Consider the following 24,966-nt stretch of genomic DNA (forward strand, 5'->3'; position numbering starts at 1 on the left):
GCTCAAATTTACAACCCCGAGACCAACAGTTGCATGCTCTACCAACTGAGACAGCCAGGCACCTCTCAAGATTACAGATTCTTAAAGAAAAGCCCTAGTATTAATATACATGGCTCATGTAGACAAAATTCCTGTGAACTCTATCACACTGAAACTATCCCTGAGGTTCTGAACCTGTTTTCCATTGTTACTTAGGATTAGCATCTATTCTTTTTCATTTCATTTCCTTGTATCTTCCCTTTGTGATGTCTTGTCAGCCCAAAGAGAGATAAATGATACTTATAACTTAACTCATTTTTAGAAATCATTCACAAATATGCCTTTCCATTAATGCAAAAAACAGCTGGAAAAGTTAAGCCCACATAACCTTAATATATACCAGGACAATATGTAGTTGTATGTGTTAAGAAAAGCATTCCTAAACATTAGTGACATCACTTATTCTATAGAAGAAAAGAAATAGAAAGATGTGAATCCTTTTCCCCTAGGATACTATTAAGAACATAATAAAAAAAAAAAAATAGAAAGTCAATCTTGCTGTAAATTTTAATTAAAGCAACATTTAGTTACTTAGCCTACTTTTTACTGATTTCATTTAATGTAAACATAAATAAAACAATTTAATTATATACCCTTGATCTTTTGCTTGGTGTATAGGCCTTTGAATTGCTAAAAATAAGTCTGACATCTTTACATAATTCCATTGGTGACTCATAATTCCCAGCCTCTAAAGTTTCTCTAACAGTAGCAAAATCCATTGGAGTGTCAATGATGTCTCTGTAGTCCTAAGAGAAGAAAAACAGGTGGTATTATTAACATTACTACCACAAAATATTACTACTCAGTACAGGGATTCACATACAATTTCTGTGGTAAGTACAAGTCCTACAACTTTTAATAATCCCTTATTTTCCTCATCAAGGCTCCTTTTTTCTAATAGTTTTTATTTTTTCATGCCCTTTCCTTTTTTTCTTATCATTAATGGTGCTATTTTCTTACATTATATATGTATCTATCTGGCATCCATTCATCATAGGGCTAATTACATTAATTATATCTTCTTAATTTCTGTATTCCTGATGCTCTGATCTTTTGGGTTCCTTACAGACCTGAGGAGAGACTGTCCTTCCTAGGGCCAACTAATTCTTAAAGACAGCATAAAGCTGCACTGAGAACACATCTTTCATATGTAAACCAACCATCTCCTTATCTAATTCCAACACACCAAGCCAGTATTTCCTCTGCTTTGAATTGTCCTAAGGTTCAGTTACCAGACAACTAGAGACCACCCCTCTGCCCCAAAGCCCATTGGAATTATTCAAACTAGCCAGTCCTAAAGTGTTCACCCTCTGTCTTGACTCTCTCATAGAAATAGAGTGCAATAAAGGCTCTGGCTTAAGCATCTCCCTTACTCCTGTTTCCTGCCACTGGACCGAAACCTGCTGTTTCCTTTGTGGCTCTAACTGGCATTCAATGGCAACATCTCTGGGACTTGTACACACATTAAATTTCCTTTTAAGCCCCATAATCATTTCCTCCTGTGGCAATGTTGACTGTACCATATAATACCATATCTAACATGTACATTCTTAGAACAAATGGGTATTGCATTTTGTCAAATGCTTTTTCAAATGCATTAATTGATATGATCATGTAATTTCTTTTAATATGATGAATTACACTGACTGATTTTTGAATACTGAATGAATCTTACATCCCTGGATAAAAACACCATTTTATGGATTTTCTCTATTGTTTTTCTATTTTCGGTTTCATTCAATTTTGCTTTTTGTATTTCCCATCTTCTGCTCACTGTAGGTTAGTTTTATTTTTATTTTTCTAGGTTCTTGATGAAAGAGCATGGGTTACTGATTTGAGACTTCTCTTCTGATGTACTATTTAGTGATATAAATTTCCCTGCATTGTTTTAGCTTCACCCTACAATTTTGATGTTGTATTTTCATTTATTAGTTCAATGTGCTTTATTTCCCATAAGACTTCTTTGATCTCGGGACGCCTGGGTGGCTCAGTTGGTTGAGCAGCTGCCTTCGGCTCAGGTCATGATCCCAGTGTCCTGGGATCGAGTCCCACATCGGGCTCCTTGCTTGGCGGGGAGCCTGCTTCTCCCTCTGCCTCTGCCTGCCATTCTGTCTGCCTGTGCTTGCTCTCTCTCCCTCTCTCTCTGACAAAAAAAAAAAAAATCTTTTAAAAAAAAAAAAAAAAAAAAAAAGACTTCTTTGATCTCAAAGATTATTTGGAGGCATATTTATTTAGTTATCAATTAAGTGATCAGAGATTTTCCTGTTACTTTTATTTTTGGTTTGATTTCACTGTGGCTGGAAAACACACTGTATGATTTCAATTACATTTGTCATTTTATTGTTTTCTATTTGTTTTGCTGTTTATTTTTTCCCCCAATCTTCCTGTGGGTTACTTGAACTGATTTCATTTGATTCATGCATTATGTTTATTACTGTAACTCTCTGTTATAATTTTTTTAAGTCGTTGCTCAGGTATTTACAATATATACAAAATTAGTAAAATACACTGGTGTCACACAAAAAATTAAATTCAAAATGGATTAAAGAACTAAATGTGAGACCTGAAACCATAAAAATCCTAAAAAAGAACATAGGCAGTAATCTCTTTGCTATCAGCCATAACAACTTTTTTCTAGATATGTATTCTGAGGCAAGGGAAACAAAAGCAAAAATAAACAATTGGGACTACATCAAAATAAAAAGCTTCTACACAGTGAAGTAAACAAGTGACAAAACTAAAGGCAACCTGTGGAATGGGAGAAGGTCTTTGCAAATAACATCCCATAAAGGGTTATATCCAAAACATACAAAGAACTTATAAAACTCAACATCCTCAAAACAAGTAATCTGATTAAAAATGTAAGAAGGCATGAACAGACATTTCTCTAAAGAAATATAGATGGCCAAGAGATACATGAAAAGATGCTCATCATCACTTACCATCAGGGAAATGCAAATCAAAACATTATTGTAATGAGATAACACCTCACACCTGTCAGAATGGCAACGACACAATAAACAACAGGTGTTGGCAAGGATGTGGAGAAAAAGGGACATCCATACATTGTTGGTGGGAATGCAAACTGGTACAGCCACAGGAGAAAACAGTATAGAGGTTCCTCAAAAAATTAAAAATAGAACTACCCTATGATCTAACAATCTCATTACTGAGTATTTAACCAAAGAATACAAGAAAACTAATTAAAAAGGATACATGAACCTATATGTTTATAGCAGCATTAATGAAGAATGGATAAATAAGATGTGATAAACACACACACACACACACACACACACACGAAATGGACTATTACTCATCCATAAAAAAGAATGAAATCTTGCCATCTGCAAGGACATAAATGGAGCTAGAGAGTATATGCTAAGCAAAATAAATCAGTCAGAGAAAGACAAATACTACAGGGTTTCACTCGTGCATAGAATTTCAGAAACAAAACAAAAAAGCAATGGGGAAAAAATTAGAGAAAGAGAGAGACTAAGTAAGAAACGGACTTTTTTTTTTTTTTTTTAGATTTTATTTATTTTTTTGACAGAGAGAAATCACAAGTAGGCAGAGAGGCAAGCAGAGAGAGAGAGAGGAGGAAGCAGGCTCCCTGCAGAGCAGAGAGTCCGATGTGGGGCTCGATCCCAGGACCCTGAGATCATGACCTGAGCTGAAGGCAGAGGCTTAACCCACTGAGCCACCCAGGCGCCCCAAGAAACGGACTTTTAATTATAGAGAACTAATGGTTACTAAAAGGGACTAAAGACCGCACTTGTCATCATGAGCACAGGGTGATGTATGAAAGTGCTGAATCGCTACACTGCACACCTGAAACTAACACCACACTGTATGTTAACTGGAATGAAAATAAAAACTTAAAAGATAGAAATAGAAAAGAACAACATATCCAAAATGTAAATTGTGATTTCAGATTTTCCTGTGAAATGAAATCATATAAATGGCCTTAAAAAAAGTACATATCTGAAACCTTGACTCTTTTTTTTTTTTTTAAAGATTTTATTTATTTATTTGTCAGAGAGAGAGAGAGAGAGAGAGAATGAGAGAGAGAAAGCACAAGCAGGAGGAGTGGCAGGCAGAGGGAGAAGCGGGTTCCCTGATGAGCAAGGAGCCCGATGGGGGACTTGATCTCGAGACCCTGGGATCATCACCTGAGACAAAGGCAGATGCTTTACCAACTGAGCCACCCAGGTGTCCCTGAAACCTTGACTCTTAAGATAGCTATGTGTGGTGGGTGAGGGGGTAAGTTAAAGAAGTTATGAAATTGCTTTATGCAATGGTAACATCATCTGAACAGTGTCTAACCTCTCTAACCTCTTAAAGGTAACTAACAACTTTGACACAAACTATAATTACTTGGATATTGAATATTATGACATATTGTCTTTACAAACTTCACAGATTTTAGGGAAATGTTAAATATATTTATGTAAAACATTTCATTTCTCTTGATTTGTTTCATGGATTTCCATTAGTCAGTATAGTATATGGTAACCACTCAATACACCTCTGTTGAATAAATGAATGGGATAGAACATTTAGCATGCTAATTTGCATAAAAATTTAATTTTTAAAATCTTGCTTTAAATATTTGATTAAATTCAATACAAAAGCTGAAGTATGAAGAATATGACTGCTTTAAGTATCCTGCTAGAGTTAGGCTGACAGTTAAGAGTTAATTCTGAGGGTGCCTGGGTGGCTCAGTGGGTTAAAGCCTCTGCCTTCAGCTCAGGTCATGGTCCCAGGGTCCTGGGATCAAGGCCCGCATCGGGCTCTCTGCTTGGCGGGAGCCTGCTTCCTCCTCTCTCTCTCTGACTGCCTCTCTGCCTACTTGTGATCTCTGTCAAATAAATAAATAAAATCTTTAAAAAAACAAAAAAAGAGTTAATTCTGAAATATAGAAAGTGATAAATCCAGTTTTCTCCTTGATAACAGTAATAAAAAAAGTAAACAGTCCTGGGGCACCTGGGAGGCTCAGTGGGTTAAACCTCTGCCTTCAGCTCAGGTCATGATCCCAGGGTCCTGGGATCGAGCCCCGCACTGGGCTCTCTGCTCAGCGGGGAGCCTGCTTCCCCCTCTCTCTCTGCCTGCCTCTCTACTTGTGATCTTTGTCTGCCAAATAGATTAATAAAAATCTTAAAAAAAAAAAAAAAAAGTAAATAGTCCTAAGTCTTCACACAACCCTCCATCAAAGGGTACTATAAGAAACAAGTGATCAAATTAGAATTTTTTCTTGTTTCTTCTACTTGTCTGCTAATACTTTTGGCTGGTGGAAGGAGAAGGTCTAAATACTGTTCTCATTATTTTAAATACTTATGAGAAACTACATTCTTATAAATTAGTTACTCTCTAGGAATACTGCATATAGCTCTGGTGCATAAGATATACAAAATATGGGCTCTTGTTCTCACTTTGCCAACAGCTACATATATTGGAGAGATGCTTAATGTGAGCCTCAGTTCAACATTAGTAAAATGGATACTGTACCAGTATCCAGAATTGGATATATAAGGCCACACACACACACACACACACACACACACACACACACACACACATACATATATATATATATATATATATATATATATATATATATATATATATATAGTAGATATTTGTATTCTGAAATTTTCCCCAGAAAGGAAGAGACAGATATAAGCTTTAATGTTTAGATTCTAGACACCTAAGTATAATTATGGAGAGTCATGGAAATAGGTCCCTCCCATATTTTTTGTATGGTTGTTTTAACATTTTTCTTTTGTCCTCAGAGTTTTGCTTTTTGACTATTATTCTAGGAAAATATTTTTTCATCCTGGTCAGGAGTCATGCTTTGTCAAATGTTTCTCCACCCTAGAAAATGTATACAGCCATTAATTCCTCAAATACTGCCCCTCTCCCATTCTGTCTACTCTCTCTCTCACTGAATTTTTTCATCTATCTACCATATCTCTCCTAATCTTCCGAAAGCTTAATTTCAATGATTTTACATTTTATTTTCCGAAATTGTATTTAGTTTAAATTTTTAAAAATACCTGCCTCACTCCTTTTCCCACTCAAGTAAGGTCTTTTTTTGTCTTATGCTTCTAATCTCTCCATTTTATCTCTTAAACCAAAATAACAAGTTCAAATTTAATTGGCAGCATTTCATTCCTCTTTCTCAGTGGTACATTAAAGTCAGTCATTGGTATTTTAGATTTGATGAAGTATACAGTATTTCAGAAATACTCTTAAATACTCTAAACCAATTCTTTGTGGAGTCTTAGTTTAAGGTTCTTTGTTTTAAATACCATACTACTTGACTTAGATGCTCCACATAACCAAATACATGACAACATGTATTTAATAATGAAGAAATAAATGATAATTATAAGAAATAACAACGTAAATGGCTAATTGTTATATATGAGCTATATAGCAAACTGACAGGTAAGGAAAATATTTCCAAAAATACTTACTGGATATTCAAGGAGATCTACTGGCTGGCGGAAAGGCTCAGAATCTTCACACTGAAATATGAGATTTAACAATTCTTGACATTGTTTCTTCCATGCTTGAATATCGTAAGACTGAGCTCTGTTACGTAATCTTCTTCTAGGCTGATGGTCCTAAAATGAAAATGTTCAAATATAATAATAAAGTAACGTTTATACAGTAAAATTTGCATTTTTAAGGCAGTCTCATATAATTAGGTAATATACAGTTAATTTAAATAATAGAAAATATCATTCACCTAGTTCTGAAAACCATGTATTTTGTGATAGATATTTGAAGTAACACTTAATCTGTCTTTAAAAATACTGTAAGTTAAACAAAAACACTTTTAATACATTTTAATTCATATAAAGCACTCCTGCTAAAACGAGAAGTATCTTACCTTTCTTTTTCGGGTTGAAGTTCCTGGCACATCAGCATCTTTCTCTTCTTCCTTTGAAATAAGAATGTATCATGTTCATTAAACATTCTAGACTTCATTATAGTCTTTAGAGTTCATAGAATATTATAGCTGCTTATATGCCAATTATTACCTTTACACTTTGGAAAACCCACAACGTATGCTGGAACATTTTACGGATTCATTAGAAAGCCCCCCCCCCCACAATGTTTTAATAACTAGAACAAGAAAATTCTGGACCACTTTTTTGAAACTACAGCATTAGCCAAAACTAATTTTCATAATAGCATTTATCTGAAAAATACTATGTAAATTTCTTATATATAAAAAAAGACCAACACAGTCTGAATGATGAAATACGAAATATGAAATACCTCAGAGTCAGACAAAACTTTCTTCTTCATTGAATTGTACAGTGGAATTAAGTTGTAACAAGTCTGATCCCTAAACAACAAGGCAATGTTAGTATACAAGATTAGAGTTGTAAGATTTTTTTTCCCTTTAATTCTGTTAACAAAACCAGATGCTAAAGGCTTTCTTCATTGGTTGACTTCAAAACTGTATACCCACCCACCTACCCCCGCCCCTCCACCCTATGTGGAGCTTCCAGTCTGGTCTATTTCATTACATGAAACCCAATTCCCACCTTTACAGTCTTTATTCCGATCACTGCTATATGGCGAACACCTTCCATTCCTCAGCACACAAGGGAAAGCTATTACACGTCCTGTCTTCTGCTTCTTTTCATCCTTAAATGTTTAGTCATTCCCTAAAATTTTGTTTTTTAGTCATCTTCCCTTGTCACTACAGCTTTTGCCCTTTAATCTTATGTATCTGTAGTTTATCTGTGTAAATGAATTCTAAGTTCTTATAATTTGGTCGGACTCTTCTTGAGATTCCTACCATCATCTAAAATTTCACATGTTTAAACCTTATTTTCATTTCCCAGCCACTCCTCACCTCCTCCTATTTTCAACAGCATTACTATTCTTAGAGTAATGCATGGGTTTTCACTATTCTTTCCCTTGCGCCTCCTTATTAACCTAATCACTGGCCAAGTTCTGTGTTTCTTCCTTCAAAATCTCTTTGCTTCTGCCTCTTTCTCATTTCCATAAATTAAACCCTCATCATCTCTTAGTTAGATGTAGCAACCAATCTGCTATTTATGCTTTTTGTCTCTTCTCTATGAGTTAAGATTAGAAATGTATTCAAGATCTCCATGATCTGACTCAAATTCGTGATTTACTGCTGCTCTTGTACTCTCTACTTCACCTGATTTAAATTACTTAATTCCCTTAGTTACCCTTTACTTTCCTACCTCATGCCACTCCTTAACCCTAGAATGGCTTTCCTTTCATCTAATTTCTCCTAAATCTCTCAATATCTACCTTGTCCATAACAACCTAACACACTTCTCCCCTGTACCAAAAACTGCACTGTCATAAGCTAGAAGTGATCCTCATCTAAACTTTCACATAGACTCCCTTGTTAGTTTTTCCTTAAAATTTCTTTAAAAATTTATCTATGAAATTATACTGAGGGTAAATATACATTTCTCTCTCAAGTATCTCTCATATCACCTGATTATATAACCTATTGCTTGAAATTTGGCAAAATAACTCAATTAAAAAATAGAATAATCAAAATTGCAAGATATACCTAACATTTGAAAATTACTGTCAGCTAAAAGTGTATAAACATTTGTTATGTACCTCTAAGAAATGCCAGGGATTTTTAGATATATACAATATAAATGCTTTAAATACTAATCTAATAAGGTATTTCAAAATAACATTTGAAAGGAATACATTTTTATAGACTATTCCAAATATAAAAATAATTGTTTCATCTAAATTATTTCACTAAAGTGTGAATTTATGTATCACGCAATTTTATTAATTCCTGTCTCTGGAAAAAGAAACATACATATAATTCAAAATTATATACTCTTTATAATTAAAATATTACAAGCCATTATAATTAAGTTATATAAACAATCTTCCAAGGATAACTAATTCTTAATTACCAGTTTTAAGGGTGGGGGCACAAGTATAATAAAAATAGCTTCCAAACCATTTGGAAGGCAACAGGTTTCTTTAGAGAAATAAGGTAGAGCGTAGGATATAACATTTATTGTACTAATTTCCTTTGGTGTTTTCTTACATTGAAATTACCTATATTCCTTATCAAAAACAAACCCGTAACACCACAAAATGGCACCCTATGATTATTCTGAGTAATGAGAATGAAGCTACAGATGTTTTTTAAAGCACCTCAATAATCCCTGCATGTGAAAATGACAGTTAACAGCAGGTGACTACTTAAACTTAAATTATAAAATATATTCTCTCTTTACTGGAAAAAATTATCCAATAAAAATAACCTTAATATGAACTCAAGAGTAGTACTTTATACCGAACAGGAGTCATTCGTCTGGTTTCAGTTTAGAAGGCTCAATTCATTCTTCGGCTATATAAAATTCCTAAGGTAAAATATAAAAGTGTTGCTCCCTTAAATAGCTATAGTTATTATTCTTGGTTTAAGATCAATGAATGAGGAAGTAAACCTGAATTTTAAGAAGAATCTTGAAAGTTAAATTTAGTTTCTGATTGGACTACTTAAAATACTTTTTTACAAACTTGTCAGGCAATATAATGTTAAGATGAGAAATTCTTAGACGGAAGACACTCATTTACTGTGAAAATTAAACATGTACACCTCTAAAACGGTTTCCATAACTGTTAATAACAGATAGAGATATCTCCTACCTGTAATTATTATTTGGTTTAGAAGAACTATTTTAGGTAAAACATTGTATGTTCTATACATGCTTACCCTCATTATTATTGTCCAACGGTTAGATTTAGAGAAGGACCCATTTTTTAAATGTTAACGGTAGAACACAACTGTAACACAACTTTCATGATGTTTAGACAGACATTATATGCTTTCTATTTTGAATGGAACTAGTTTACAGCACAGCATGTGACATATATATAATTGATTTTACATTTTTATATTTTACATCTTCAAATAATGACAAATTAAGTATGAAAAAACTCACTTTATGAAATGTAGAAGAAGATCAGTCACAAACTTAGCAGATTTCACAATAGGGCTTCCAGGCTCATTAAATGTCCGTGTATTATGCTCTATGTATCGAACTTCCCACATTAGGGAAGAAACTCGCCTTAAACAAACAAAACATAAGTCTTAACATCATTATATTTAAAAATATTTGTACATAATTTAAAACCAAGGCATTCTAACTTTTCAATTACAATCTTTCCAATTACAAGACTCAAAAGTTTAAAATTTAAGAAAATATATAACCTCAACTGTTTTAGAGGAAATTAAAGAGAAACAACATTGTGTATTTGCATAGACAATGTCGCACCAGTTTAGACACACTAGATTACTGAGTGTCTTCTTTTCTTTCTGAATGTAAAGAAAAATCCAAAGATAACTTCTGGAATATCATCCAATATGCGGTCCAGTTCTACTTAAAATAACAAGGAAGAAAATACTCAGAAAATATTACTGATACTGATGTGTGAACAGAAATACAATTATATATAACTTAAAAATATATATACAATTACGGATAGAAGCATACACACAAGGTTTACGTATTCTAAAACAGAACCACAGGCATCTTCAGGGTACTTTACAGAACTGTAAAATAAGGTTTTAGATTAATGCCAAGCAGGGCAAACTGATTAGTAGTGGTTTAACAAGAGACAGATCCAGAAGTATCAGAGAGGAAACCATAAACTGCAAGAAATCTGAAGCCAATGAGTAAGGGAGAAACAAAAAAAAGCTGGAACAGTGAAAAAGCACATGAAGGCATAATTTTATTAAATAAGAACATAATTTCGGTCTATTAATTAGGTTCAAAAATAGGCAGTTTCTAATTTGTGGAAGGTTTGTGTTCTTAGATTTTTCTTATATTGGCTACTAAGCTAAGCTAATGCCCAAAAAGCCTGTTTAAGCTGTAATGTACCCTGAAATATAATACACCTTATCGGTTACCATGTTGAGCAGTATTTCTATGAGTATATTTACAACAATAGTGGGAGATGTCAGAAGCTTATCTTTGTAGCTGTAGTCCAACAATTATTGTATAGTAACAACTCTATCTCCCTTGAATGTAAAGAAATGTATTCTCCCCTATCTTGTTCCATCTCTCAAGCACTAAGTCCTATTACTAAGGCTTAGCGCAACTTAAGGGTCTAGGGAAAAGGATGTCGCTAAAAATTTCTTCACCATTTTAACTTAAACTTCTAACATGTGGTATTGAAAAAGATTTAAAGAAGTGTACTATGAAGGTAAGATGGCTGGGAGGCACATACAGTAATTTCCTGCTCATCTCTATGCTTTTCACAAATATTAATTTGCAAACCTAACCAAGATCAGAACAATCTTTAGAAACTCAAATTCAACATCTTAGTTTTCTTTACCCAGTGATTCTCAATGATTCTGGGTAAGTGATTCTACGTCGTATTTGGCAATGTTAAAAGACATTTTTTCTTTTTACAACTAAGGGCTGCTATTGGCACCTCAGTAGTAGAGGCAAGGATAGCCCCTCACAATGAAGAATTTTCTATCCCTAATTATCAGGAATGCTTTTGTTGAGAAACCCTGCTTTAGTAAGTTAAGAAATAATAAACAGTGTTTTCAGTGCAGGAACACAAAGTACCAAATTAGAATCATAATTTAAGTAAAAAAAAACCACCAAAGGCACATTTTATATTAAAAATATAAATACAAAATACTGGGGCGCCTGGGTGGCTCAGTTGGTTAAATGTCTGCTATCAGCTCAGGTCCTAATCCCAGAGTCCTGGGATCGAGCCCCACGTCAGGCTCCCTGACAAGTGGAGAGTCTGCTTCTCCCTCTCCCCCGCTTGTGTTTTCTCTCTCTCTGTCAAATAAATAAAAATCTTAAAAAAAAAAAAAAATACAAAATATAAATAAAAGTTTCCCTAAGTTAAAATGAATAATATAATGTAAAGAACTGCAGTAATACAAAATTGGCCACAAAAAGAACTTTTTAAAATGCAATTATTTAAATTAAAATGTTGTGGGATGCCCGGGTGGCTCAGATGGTTAAGCATCTGACTCTAGATTTCAGCTTAGGTCATGATCTCAGGGTTGTTAAGACAGAGCCCCAAGATTCTTTCCCCTCCCCTACCCCCACCACTCCTGCTCGCTAATAAATAAATAAATAAACCAACCAACCAACCAACAAAATGTTGTTAGTCTTCTAAGCAAAAGTTATGAAAACTAGAAGTATGACTTTTTGATGTGAAAGCTGTAGGCTTAAATTCACTTTTCTGTAAAGACATTCCAGGCAATAAAACTACAATGCCTTTCCAAGATTAGAACTCAATGTTTACTGAAATTGTTAACTAGACAATGCAAATTAAATGAAATTAGGTCTTTGTTAACTCCATCATTTCAAGCTAACCTACAACTATGAAAAATATCCTGAATTCTCAACTTCAAGTATTTATAAGCTAAATATAAACAAAATAAGAAAAAAATATGCGACTTTTTAATATTGTTCTATGAAAAAATATTTCAATGTGATGTCTAAAAGAAAACGAGATACTCTGGCATGCTTTATAAATTATAGTATGAAGACAGCACCAACTCATATTAGCAACTAGAAAAAACTATCTATGAATCATGTTCCAAATCTACAGACCAGCAGCATCAGCATCCCAGAGAACTTGTTAGAAATGCAGAACCTTCAGGTCCCACTAAAATTACTGAAATATAGACTGCATTAAAAAAAAAAAAAAATCCCCAGGTGATTTGTATGCACAGTGAAGTTTCAGAAACACTCAAGGATCATTTAGTTTTCTTTTGGTAGCAGCTACAGCAAATGGGTTCTAACCTGTAAAACCTGTTTTCCAGTCTTTGTTTAATTGTACTTAAATCCGTTGGATATGCCACTACAGTGCAATACATGGGATAGGCTTGTAGATCCACAGGGGCCACAAATGCTGAAGCAATATCTAGAATTAAAAAAATAGCTTATATGTTTATTTTTTTACTGTTTAAAATACTCCACAGACAATTCTGCTTGATTTAAGATAAATTCTGATCCACAAAACCATTAGACTGCCATTGTCTTTTCATAGTAAATACAGTTTAGCTAGACTAATACAGTCTCACTGCTTATTATGTCTACATTTACACTGCAAAATTCTAGGTATATCTGTTATTCAGATTCCCTTAGAAGACAAGAAATGAAAGACAATACATAAATCTGACCTATTAAGTACACATACATTTCTGTACTAAAAACCTAGCCATTTCTGAATCTGTAGGTTTTTGACAGTCATTCTGTCAATAATATAATAACACATTCCATCCAAATGTAACCTGACTTTCTCAAAACTTATCGCCTTAATTCTGTGAAATATCATGCAAGCACTCAGAGAAGAAACGGATCCAGAAGTCTTTGACTCAATATCATTGACCAAATGGCACACAGTAAACTGAACCTGGCAAAGACGGCTTTTTATTTATTTATTTATTTAGGCTCATTCATACACAGTTTAAGACAACCTCCTATGCTAAAATACTACTAAAATTATTTAAGATATTTATGATACTCTTTAAATAAAGTGTTAGCATATTAAAAAAAGACTTCAGATGAAAATATTATCCACTATGTCTCCAGTCTCTTCACCTCTAAATCATAATTTTTTCCTCTTTGAAGTCTGATTCCTTACTGACAGGGGGATTGCTACAAACCACCACACTCGTTTAAAGTTGTTTTAAAAGCCCAGAATTCAAATAACAACAAGTTCTGTGGCACTGTTTTTTTTTTTAATGAGACAAAGCAGTTCAGTATTATCTTCCTTCCCGTTAGTTAAGGGGAGACCTGGGACAGCTATCCATATATTTGTAATTTACCTTTCAATCCTCCTCTCCAAATTCACATCATATCAGCTTACTTAGGTTGAAGGATTTCAAATCAAGTTCTGAAGGATCCAGACTTTTCACAGGTATCCCTGGCATTTCTGGGGGCCCTCACTCTAAAATTCAGCTATAGCAACCCCATTTTTAATTGTTCTAGATACCCAAAAACCTATGTACAGTCTCATTTTAGAAAAATAAAGAAATTCCACTTAAAAATGTTTGAAAACCACTGACATGATATTGCAAAAAGAAATTTTAATGAATAAGATTTTTCTTTTCCTTTGCTTTCTGCCAGCTTTTTCTATATTCTTGTGTTACTATTATCATTTACCTAGTGTCATCAACTGGTTTATTCCTGCAACAATTCTATCACATTCTTCATCCCTGGGATTGGAACCCCATTCTCCATCAAGAGGTTTATAGATCAACGATCTGCATTCAACATCAGTTAAAGGAACACTAGTACCCAGTTCTTCAGGAAATACAGCTGAAATACACAGAAAAGCAAATTTAGTGAAAATTTGTGATTTTTGCTACCATTCAGGTTACCTTTAGAAAGTAGAGTTCACATTGTCAAAAAATTTAAAATATAATTTTGTAAAGATCTGGTTAGTGTGTATTTTCATTAAAAAAAAAGTATGTTTCAAGGGTCAATAAAATTTATATTTTAAAACATTAATTTTATAAATAATTTTATAAATAATTTATAAATAATTCTCTAGATGAGCATATAATTACTTCTCCAAAATTATACCTGACAATTTGCTCTACTATCAGTTTCAAATAAAGGACAAAGTATTTCTATAAAATGATGCTTAACCTTGCAAGTTTTCTGAATCTTTTCATGATATAATCTCCGTATTTATTTTAATAAAACATACACAAGGTGAAACTGAACCAAAGTGGTGTTTTTCACAAGCACTTCAAAGTCTTAGACTTAACTTTTTTTTAGTGTAGGAGCAGAGAGAATTATCAATATTAACAGATGATTCATGTTTATTGCTTTTAAATTATGAAGGTATGCTTTCTGCATACATTAGGAAGCGGTGGTGACATAAAACCTACAAATCTGCCAAGTAACATTTTCTCTGAACTAGATTTCATCAGAGAAACACTGGAAAATATGCTACTATTTGTATACAAAATTCTTCCTCCTCAAACAACGTAATTAAACCATAGGATGCACATGTATATGTATGCAGACAGAACAGAAACAACAAAAATCCCCCCCTTCACAAACGGATATATTTAGGTAGGAAACAAATAGTGTATTAATGCCACTAATTCATTTCAAGAAATACCCCAAGTAATACAACACTGACTAGGTTCATTTCTCTCATACACAGTAGTCCAATGTGACTGCAACCTCAAACTTAAGAAAGAAAAGAAAAAAAGATAAGCTATGTAACATCATTATAAGTCCTTCAAGATATTTTATAGTTTTAGGATGGCAGGGTCGTTCAGTCAGTTAAGCATCTGCCTTTGGCTCGGGTCATGATCCCAGGGTCCTGGGATCAAGTCCCACATCTGGCTCCTTGCTCAGAGGGAGCCTGCTTCTCCCTCTGCCTGCTGCTACCTCTGCTTGTGCGTGCTCTCTCTGACAAATAAAAAGATATTTAATAGTTTCAAAAAGCTCTAATTTAGCAGTGAGATGAAAAATATGTTATTGTTATTAAATTTTCAAAGTGATAATTTCTAGAAACTATTCTTAGATAGTATCAGCATGTCTTTTTTCTCATTTCTAAGATTTTCCTGATTGGATTTAACTTTTCCAAGTTATCTTTTCTCTGATTTTTTAGAATATAATAACTAGTGAGCAACTCCATTATAAATGATTATTTCTGTTATGTCACAAGATCTTTTTCCCTTTTTTAAAAGTCTTTATTCTTACCTGATGGGAAAAGTGATATATTGTAGGAAAAAAAAATACACAATAACGTAAAAGATAATTTGTGGAAGTCATTATAGTCCCATCCTTTATAAATAATCATTATTAATATTCTGAATATATATTCTTTCATATCCTTTTATGCATACGCAATTGTGTGGGCTGTATTTTTTAAAAAATAGAAACAAAAATGGGCACTGGAGTAGATGAAAAACACAATCTGCAGGCTTCAGCTACACTGGCCTTTTCTCAGTCCAGGAAGATGACTTATTGCCTAAGGCTAACTCCCAAGTCTAAGGCAATTATCAGGCCATATGCAAGTAAAGAGATATTATTAGCAGTAGTAAACTACTACTTGTGGAGGCCCTTAAATGCGTAAGGTTCTATAATAAGCACTTTATACACATGATGTCATTTAATCCTCACAGAAGCCCTGTAAGGTGTCAGTTTACAGAATTTCAAAGATTGAAGTCCTAAAAATCTGAAGTTTTGAGACTGTTAAAGAATTTGCCAACATGACCTAGATAATACGGCAGTGAAAGGGTATGAATCTAGGTCTCACTCAAAAGGCTGAACTCTTAATATTATGTCTTATTTTTAAGTGTTCTACTGAAGTTAAAAAAAAAAAATCTTTGTTCCCAAGTGCTTACCTTCTAGGAGTGAACAATAATTTTCATATTTTGCTGTTAACTAACTTCAATCTTTCCTGTTAGATTATAAATTCCAAGGGGACAAAGATTATGTCTATCTTGTTCACTGCTATGCCTTCCCTACCTCCAATCCAAGGTCAATAACAAGTGTACAATAAATAACTGCAGAATGAGTATTTTCTATATGATCTTCAAAACAACCCTAAGCAGTAACAAGGCAGCAAATCAGACTCCTTATTTAAGAAATTAATTTTGTAACACAAAAAGCCCAATATACACTTACCATTATTAGGAATAAGCTCCATATCCCAAGGACTCATCTTTTCTGTATCTCCATTGTCCCAGCTTAAAGGAAGGAAAATCCCTATGTTAAAAAAATCTAAATGCTGTGTTACAAGTTTTATAAAATCACATTATAAAAATAACTGCTTCAAATGTTTAAAAGAATTTAAGTGCTTAAAAGAAGTGTCTTTGTCACTTTATATTAATAGATGGGGAAAACATTAAAAGTAAGTCAAGCTGGGGGCGCCTGGGTGGCTCAGTTGGTTAAACATCCAGCTCCTGATTTCGGCTCAGTCATGATCTCAGGGGTCATAAGATTGAGCCCCGTCTGTATTGGGCCCGGAGCCTGCTTAAGACTTTCTCTCCGTTTTCTTCTGCACTGCCAATCCTCCCACCCCACCTCCCCCTGCAAATAAGGTATCCAAGCTAAACTCAAATACAACAAACACTCCCTTACCAAACGTTATAGCACTGAAACAAACTATCAGGGTACTCTGGCTGAAGAGGTTCCTGGCTTTCAATTGTTCCAAACCACCAAGCATCATCTATGACTGATCTGAAACGGTCACCTAGACAAAAATAAAAGCCATCTCATTACTCTAAAATTTACTGCTGCTGTTGTTACTCCTTTCTCCCAAAATATTCCTTTAAGATACTTAAACTATTGTATAATTTCAGGAAACATACAAAAAGTGACCTACACACTCCAAAATAAATAAATGAATAAAATCGGCAATATTGAGGGAAAAAGTTATTTAATAAACATACCAGTGTGACTTACCAGTTTCCAGTACCATACATCTTATTAGGGTCAGGAGAAATTCACACTTAGGTTAAGCATTTTTACCAATCTAGAATTTTAAATTCATTATTAGGTTTATGCCCAAACTCCTCATTCAAATAAAAGCATGGTTTAGATAATTTATACCCAACAAATATTTTTATTTTTAATTTCTTGCTCTCTATAGGCAAGTTCCTCCAACAATTAAGACTCTAGCCTAGAAACAATAAAAAGAAAATATCCAACCTGCCTTCCTTCATGTCAATCATCCTGAAGTTACAACACTCATGTATACACTTTCTCTTTTCTATAAAAACAAGAGAGTAACAAAAACAACTAATCTTTATAAAACAGACAGCACTCCTTGTGTTCCTTTCCTTACCTAATTGCATTCAGCTACTATCCTGCCACTAAAACTACTTCCTCCAAAGACCTTAATAAACTATCTTCTCAGCTTCCTGCCATGTCATATGAAAACTGTAAATCACTCTCTTCCTTTCTGCCACTCTTTCCTCTTCCTTGGCTTTCACAGTGTGGAGTGGTTTTTCTACTAGTAAGCATAGGTTAGGGTCTGAAAGACTTGAGTTCAAATAACTTATCTGTGTGATTTCAAACTCACTCATCTGAGTAAGTTTCATTTTCAAACCCATAAAGAGAAAAGTATTTGTTTATTTTTTATCAAAAACGATTTAAAAGTTTATAGAGACATACAGCATAAAACGAATTAAAAATTAAAAAAAAAAAGATAAAAAAATTTAATGACAAAGAAGAAAAGTTGGGAGCCAGGAGTAAGTTAATAGAACACAACTGCATGTTTTCAAGTTATATTTAACTTTGAATGGGTATGCATTGGGGCCTAAATTTAGATTCAAGCATTCTAACAGCCAGTGATAAGAGGAAAACATGATCTATTATCAGGTAGTCCCTAACTGCTCTTTAGATGCATCTTAGTGACACTGAATTTAGTGAGAAGATACCATATAATTAATAAACGGTATTCTTGACACCACCATAACCTTAAACACAATGATGAGTTTCAAAGAGCTATTTTTTATGATCCTACATACACTAAAGACATTATGCTAAAGAGGAAGAAATGGATAATGTATGCCTAACCACAATGAACAATACTGTAGAAAGATAACAATGAAATTAAGTGGGGAATAGAGTATACCATTTGGAGTAAGTTTTAAAAATTTTAAATGGCTATCAGTAGGTAGATGCCTATTTCCTCAGAAATAAAAGACCAAGTAGTACTAACTTTAGAAGAAATCATTCATCTATGAATTTAGGGAGGAAAAAACAGCTATGATCCAGGTGAGAAAATTCCAATGTACATCCATCATTTGAAATATCTCTTTGATACGTCTATTGCTTGCCATACTTCTTTACTTAGGTTGTTATCAACTCATTTCTGGAATATTCCTGGATTCTGACCACTAATATTTGTTCTGCAATTTCCTGGCAGCTGCAGGTCTTTAAAAAAATAAAATTTTTCAGTGACACATGCAAGTAATTTAAAAAACAAGTGTACCAAAGGCTTATAATCAAAACCAAAAAAAATCTTTAATTCTTATAACTATTTCTTAAATTTAGATTTCTAAATAATTAGAGCTATTTCTTCACTCCCCAATTTTAGACATTAAGTATTGACCTCTCCATATAATTGTATGTAATTATGTCTATTTTATTTAATCTATATCATCTCTATCATAACTATGTAAATATTGTTTGCTACAGAACCAAATAGCACACAATTCCCTTCTTCTATAATTCTGTATAACTGCTTCACCTTTTTTTTTGTGTGATTGGTTTTTCTCTGGATTTACAATTAAGCAAATGCTTTAAGAGCTTAAACTATAAAACATTCTTCGACATAATTTCCAACAAAGTAGACACGTTAGATAATTCATCAGTTCCATTTTCTGTCTTTCCTGAAGACTTTGCTCTTGGAGGACAACAACTTTTGAACTGGTCATTTTACAGATTTGCTGGTACAGATGCTATGCTGAGACTTCTACTATTACTGGGAATTCATTTTGGCTCTTTCCTATTCTGGATTTCCTGTCTCCTGGAGGAGTTTCATGTCTTTCCCTTCCTTGGTTCATTACCTTATTTGATAGAACACATCTTTCAAAGCTTCCAGGAAAATGGTGTAATGGAATTTATAGGGAATGTAAATTCTTTTTGATAACTCCCATGTCTCTAATTTTAGTAACTTGCATTTGTTTTAATTTTTAGAATACACATATAAATTTCTAAGTTTACCAAGACCAACTAAGACATATCACCATGCCAATGCCTTCCAATGGCACTGGAGGAGAGATGGACTGGCCTTATCAACTGATGTGCTTTTTCAAACCAAATATGCCATATATGTACCACAACCCACTCCAAGATGACAAAGAGTGGCCCTGTTTGAAAATTTAAAAATACTCAAATGAAGTGCACATCCATGTGAACATAAATTAATGTATCTTAAATGCCCGGAAACTTTTAAGAATTTTAAAGTTTCTTTGAGTCTTATTTATAATATTAAGTTTAAAAATTATAACAGATTAGACCAATAAAAGAAAAATGCCAGTTCAGCTTTGGTCCCAAATTATTGAACATTTTGAACTGGAAGATGTCTTTTGCTTCAACTGTGAATTCTGTTACATTTTTAGATGAAAATTTAATTCAACACATAAAACAGCTAAAGAAATAGCTATAAACAGTTTTATAACCATTACCAAATCTGAGAGAGAAAATGTTTAGAATTTTAGCATCAACGAGATTAAAAGGATAATTGACCTCTGAACAATACAGGTTTGAACTGTGTAGGTCCACTTATACTTGGGATTTTTTTTTCCCTGATACAGTACAAAACTGCAAATGCATTTTTTCTTCCTTATGATTTCTTAATAACATTTTCTTTTCTCTAGCTTCCTTTACTGTAAGAATAGTTATACAAAACATGTTACTTGATTACATATGTCATCAAGTAAGGCTCTTGGTCAACAGTAGGGTATTAGTAGTTAACTCTTCAAGCAATTAAAAGTTACACACAGATACTCCACTATGCAGTGGGTTAGCACTCCTAATCCTTGCAGTTGTTCAATGGTCAACTGTATTTTAAATAGCTGGCATTATTACATCTTTTTACTTTATTATCATTCCCACAAATGGCAAGAAGATTTATCTTTTTTCTGAATCATTAAAAATAGTAAATCACTTATATTAAAAAAATAACAAACATGTATGTTTTCTAAATAAATTACCCACCTATGTTCCACCGCCTATATTTTGCGTCATCAAACTGTTGTCTCAAGACGAGAAAATCTATAACATCAGGCATATCATGGTATCTAATTACAAACAGAAACAAACTGATTAGGTCCTATACCTAAAATTATCTAAAAGAAGTTAAAATTTATCTGAATCATCTTAAAAAAACAATGTACAATACTAAGAAACCACTGCCTCCTTCGATAGTCCTTACTTCATGGTAAATGATCCGCCAGTCAGTTTACCAGTATCAGGATCTAGAAAAGCAAGTTTAAGGCAGCAAAGGGTAGGCAATCCCACTTCATACTTTATGCCAACTATTTTCATCAGTTCTTGTTCCTGAGAAAGATATAGAAAATAAATCATCTTCACAAAATAAATCATAAAATAAATTGATAAATATAATCAAAACATTTCTCCATTTCAATCTTGATCTAGGTGGTGATTATTAATTTGTGCACACAAAACTTTCCTGACCTGTGTACTAAAGCATATTTGTGCCCTTTAGAATTAACAAACTTTATCTCAGTAAAAACTTTTTAAAAAAGGGAAAGATTTATTGAAATGCAAGTTTTCCAATACCGTTCCAAAGACCTCTACAAAATTTTGAACTCTGGCTGGTAAGTCTAAAAATACTTATTTGCAAATATGAAGTATACCTTAGACATCAGTTTAACTTTCACTATAATTACACTTTGTACCCAAATTATAAACTATCGGAATACATAAATTCAATCTTATATTTCTTTGAAAATTAAATACCTCTTATTCTCCAGGATTGCTCCAATTAAAAAATAAATCTTCATGAAACAGTTTCTTACGGTGAAAAGAGTAACATTCAATACAACGTTCTACATAATACAAAACTGCACCTTTTAAGTAATAAACACCATACCCGTAGTTCCATTTTATGCCATGGCTGTTTTTTGGGATTGATACTATAAATCTTATTTTTCCGGGCCATTTCAACATAAGCTTCATGTCCCTGCCGGAAGTAATAAACCTAAAAAGTAAATAAAAGTCACAATTTTAAACCCTGAATGTTTCCTTTAATCCAAGATGCAAGGTATCAGCTAAAATTGCAAAGAGAATTTAGTATCCTTTCAAAAGAAATTCTAATATTTTGATATTTTTTCCTTCTTTTCTTCAAATTGTCCTAATGCCACTTAATCATAAATAAAGTGTTCTAAATAACATTACTTTGGTTATACAGTGAGAGTATAAAATGAGCAGTTTGTTTCACTGTTTTATTTTTGCATTCAATGTAAGTTGACCTATGCTGTAAAACAAAGTAAATTGTACTAGGAGTCATGATCAGTTTATTATTCACGTATTTTGGTAGCAAGTGGTTTGTACATATGCAGTAAACTTTGAAATGAAAAATGTATTTTTAAACATATTTTATCCTTATAAAGAAACTTATCCTCATTTTATGAAGTTCAGATTTAAATGACACCTGACTACCATCTTGGTATCTACTGGCACTTGACATAGTAAGTCTGATACCAAGTATTCTTCCCACTACAAAAAAACAGTGGAGCTTGTTAAAAAAATGTTACTAAAATTTTTTAAAACTGCTATTAAGATTTTGGGATATCCACTATTCTACGTACTTTTCTTCTATTCATTAGTATCACTATTGCTCCAACTGTTTGAAATTTCAAAAGAATAATGCTAAATAATGAGAACTTACCTGTTTAAGCACCAACAATTAAAAAGACAACTTAAACACTGTGAAAGAGAATTATTCAGTAAGGATTTACAAACTTTCTAATTATCTTGAATGTATTAAATGTAATTTAATCAAGCATCTTCTTGATGCTCAAGGACCTGTTAGGCTGTATCATTGTACTAAATTACAATAATACAGAAATGTTCTGTGCTCTTCAAGTCTTCTTAAGTAGGTTGCCTAAATGAATTTTTTTCAGACTACTTTTTAGAGTTACTCCAGCATTAAAAAAATTTTTTTTATACTGTTAACTGTCACTTGCCACTTTCTATTGCTAATTAGTGTGATTTGCTAAAGAAGCCCATATTGTACTTCCTAATTTATTACTGCCAATCTACTGGCTGCCAGATGACTGCTTCTTAACACATGTGCATAAAATAAGAAGACATGAACAATGGACTAGGAAATTCTGATCTAAGATCTTAAATTTTCATTTCAAATTCGTAAGTACCTAGTCCAAAATGATGACCAATCACATTTTCCTTGAAATTTTTTTGATTCTAGCAAATTTTCAAAAAGATCTAATTATAAACACTGTATTTAAATGAAAACTTATCAAATAAAATTAAATAAAAATAAAATGCTAAATTGCATTTTTCCTTTAAAATGTTATGTATTTAAGCCTTAAGCTAAGAAAAACAAATTTTTAGAAAGAAAAAAAAATTAGCAGTAGAATCCTCTTATTAAAAAAAAATACTAGTTTTTAAAGTGCCAATAAATTTCCATTCTCTTACAATATTTACTTTTGCTACTACAATACTTAAAGTTGCAAGTGGCCTCAGAAAAGATCAGAATTTTCCTAATTATACCTTTTCCATACACAAGCTTATAAACATCTAAAATGAGATACTTTATGAAACTACCGTTTTCTACAGTTTCAAGAGCTATTTTAAAAAGCTTAAAGATACCTCAAAGAAACAAAAGACTGTTCTTAAAAGTTTAAAAGTACCTCATCACCCATCTGCGGCACAAATGGACATCTTCGGGGAATAGTATCTGTAATCCATGTTGAAGGTAACCATTCTTCTAACGTCAAACCATTTTCCGTTAGTTCTCCTACAGCCAATCTCTAAGAGTTTAGAACATTATAAAGTAATATTATCACAAAAACAATCATCTCTCAATCTGTCCTTTAGAATACTGATAGGGGTGCCTGGGTGGTGGAGTAAATCAAACACCTGATTCTTGGTTTCAGCTCAAGTTATGATCTAGGATTCTGAGACTGAGGCCCATTTCAGGCTTCACACTCAGGGTGGAGTCCGCTTAAGACTCTCTCTTGCTCTCTTTTTGCCCCTCTCCTCTGTGCTTTCTTGCCCTTTTAAGTAAATAAATCTTTAAAAAAATAAAATAACTATAAAGGTGATTAAATAAAAGGGAAGATCTTTCAACAAAAATATACATTAAGTACTTAAAAACCTTATTTTGGGGTACCTGGGTGGCTCAGTCAGTTAAGTGTCTGTCTTGGGCTGAGGTCATGATCCGGGGTCCTGAGATTGAGCCCTGCATTGGGTTCCCTGCTCAGGGGAGAGTCTGCATCTTCCTCTCACTCTCCCTCTCTCTCAAATAAATAAGTACAATCTTAAGAAAATAAATAAAATAAACCCTTATTTTTTTTTTTATGGCAGAAGTATAGTTATTAGCTATTCAATCTTTCCAAATCACTGCATAAAAAATAACTAGATGAACCAAATGACATTCAGAACAAGACTAGTTTAACAAGATATTCCCATAAACCCCAAAGTGTAAGTTCTGTGTAATCTCCCTCTCAAAATCCTATCAGTTTTATCAGTATTTGTAACAAACCAAGCCATACTCCAGTTTTTTCTGTTCTTTTTTTTTTTTTTTTAATCATAGTCATGGCATGTTAGTAGGAACCAAATAAGAAATTTTCATATGGGCTGAGTAGTGGAAAATGCAGAAGGCTAATTGTTTCAGTGGGGTGGGCATTACACAAAGCCCAGAAATATTTTCTCCCTTTTTTGAAGTAGCCATTTCACACCTGGCTCATAAATAGTTTCTAGAAAAAATGTTTCTATCAATTTTTTTTTTTTTTTTTTTTTTTTTTTTTCAAACACAATTTTATCAAACCCGGTCCCTTTTTTTTTTTTTTTTTTTTTTTTTTTTTTTAAGTGAGCCCTATGCCTGATGTGGGGCTTGAACTCATGACCCTGAGATTAAGAGTTGCATGCTCTACTGACTGAGCCAGCCAGGTGCCCCCAGGTCCCTTTAACTTCTGCGGCTAAATATAAAAATAGACCTGTGAGAAAAAGTTTTTTTTTTTTTTTTTTTAAAGATTTTATTTATTTATTTGACAGAGATCACAAGCAGGCAGAGAGAGAGAGGAGGAAGCAGGCTCCCTGCTGAGCAGAGAGCCCGACCTGGGGCTCGATCCCAGGACCCTGAGATCATGACCTGAGCCGAAGGCAGCGGCTTAACCCACTGAGCCACCCAGGCGCCCTGAAAAAGTTTTTTTTTTTTAAC

General features: G+C 33.3%; 1 protein-coding gene across 2 annotated transcripts in view; it reads right to left on the reverse strand.

Annotated features, from left to right (window-relative positions):
* The window catches only part of LOC111147825 (pleckstrin homology domain interacting protein), a 134,391-nt gene that overhangs the window by 11,949 nt on the left and 97,476 nt on the right, over positions 1–24,966 (reverse strand). For both annotated transcript variants that reach the window (XM_022504077.1, XM_022504076.1), the window contains exons 24-36: positions 23,435–23,554; positions 21,652–21,759; positions 20,971–21,095; positions 20,754–20,836; positions 17,166–17,277; positions 16,710–16,771; positions 14,220–14,375; positions 12,855–12,975; positions 10,020–10,145; positions 7,330–7,399; positions 6,938–6,988; positions 6,519–6,668; positions 633–785 (exon numbers count right to left, since the gene is read on the reverse strand). In XM_022504077.1, coding sequence (XP_022359785.1) covers positions 633–785; positions 6,519–6,668; positions 6,938–6,988; positions 7,330–7,399; positions 10,020–10,145; positions 12,855–12,975; positions 14,220–14,375; positions 16,710–16,771; positions 17,166–17,277; positions 20,754–20,836; positions 20,971–21,095; positions 21,652–21,759; positions 23,435–23,554 — 1,437 coding nt within the window. The remainder of the gene's footprint in view (positions 1–632; positions 786–6,518; positions 6,669–6,937; positions 6,989–7,329; positions 7,400–10,019; positions 10,146–12,854; positions 12,976–14,219; positions 14,376–16,709; positions 16,772–17,165; positions 17,278–20,753; positions 20,837–20,970; positions 21,096–21,651; positions 21,760–23,434; positions 23,555–24,966) is intronic.

This window comes from Enhydra lutris, unplaced genomic scaffold (assembly GCF_002288905.1).
Source record: "Enhydra lutris kenyoni isolate GAN:26980312 unplaced genomic scaffold, ASM228890v2 scaffoldscaffold17, whole genome shotgun sequence".
Lineage (NCBI taxonomy): Eukaryota > Metazoa > Chordata > Mammalia > Carnivora > Mustelidae > Enhydra > Enhydra lutris.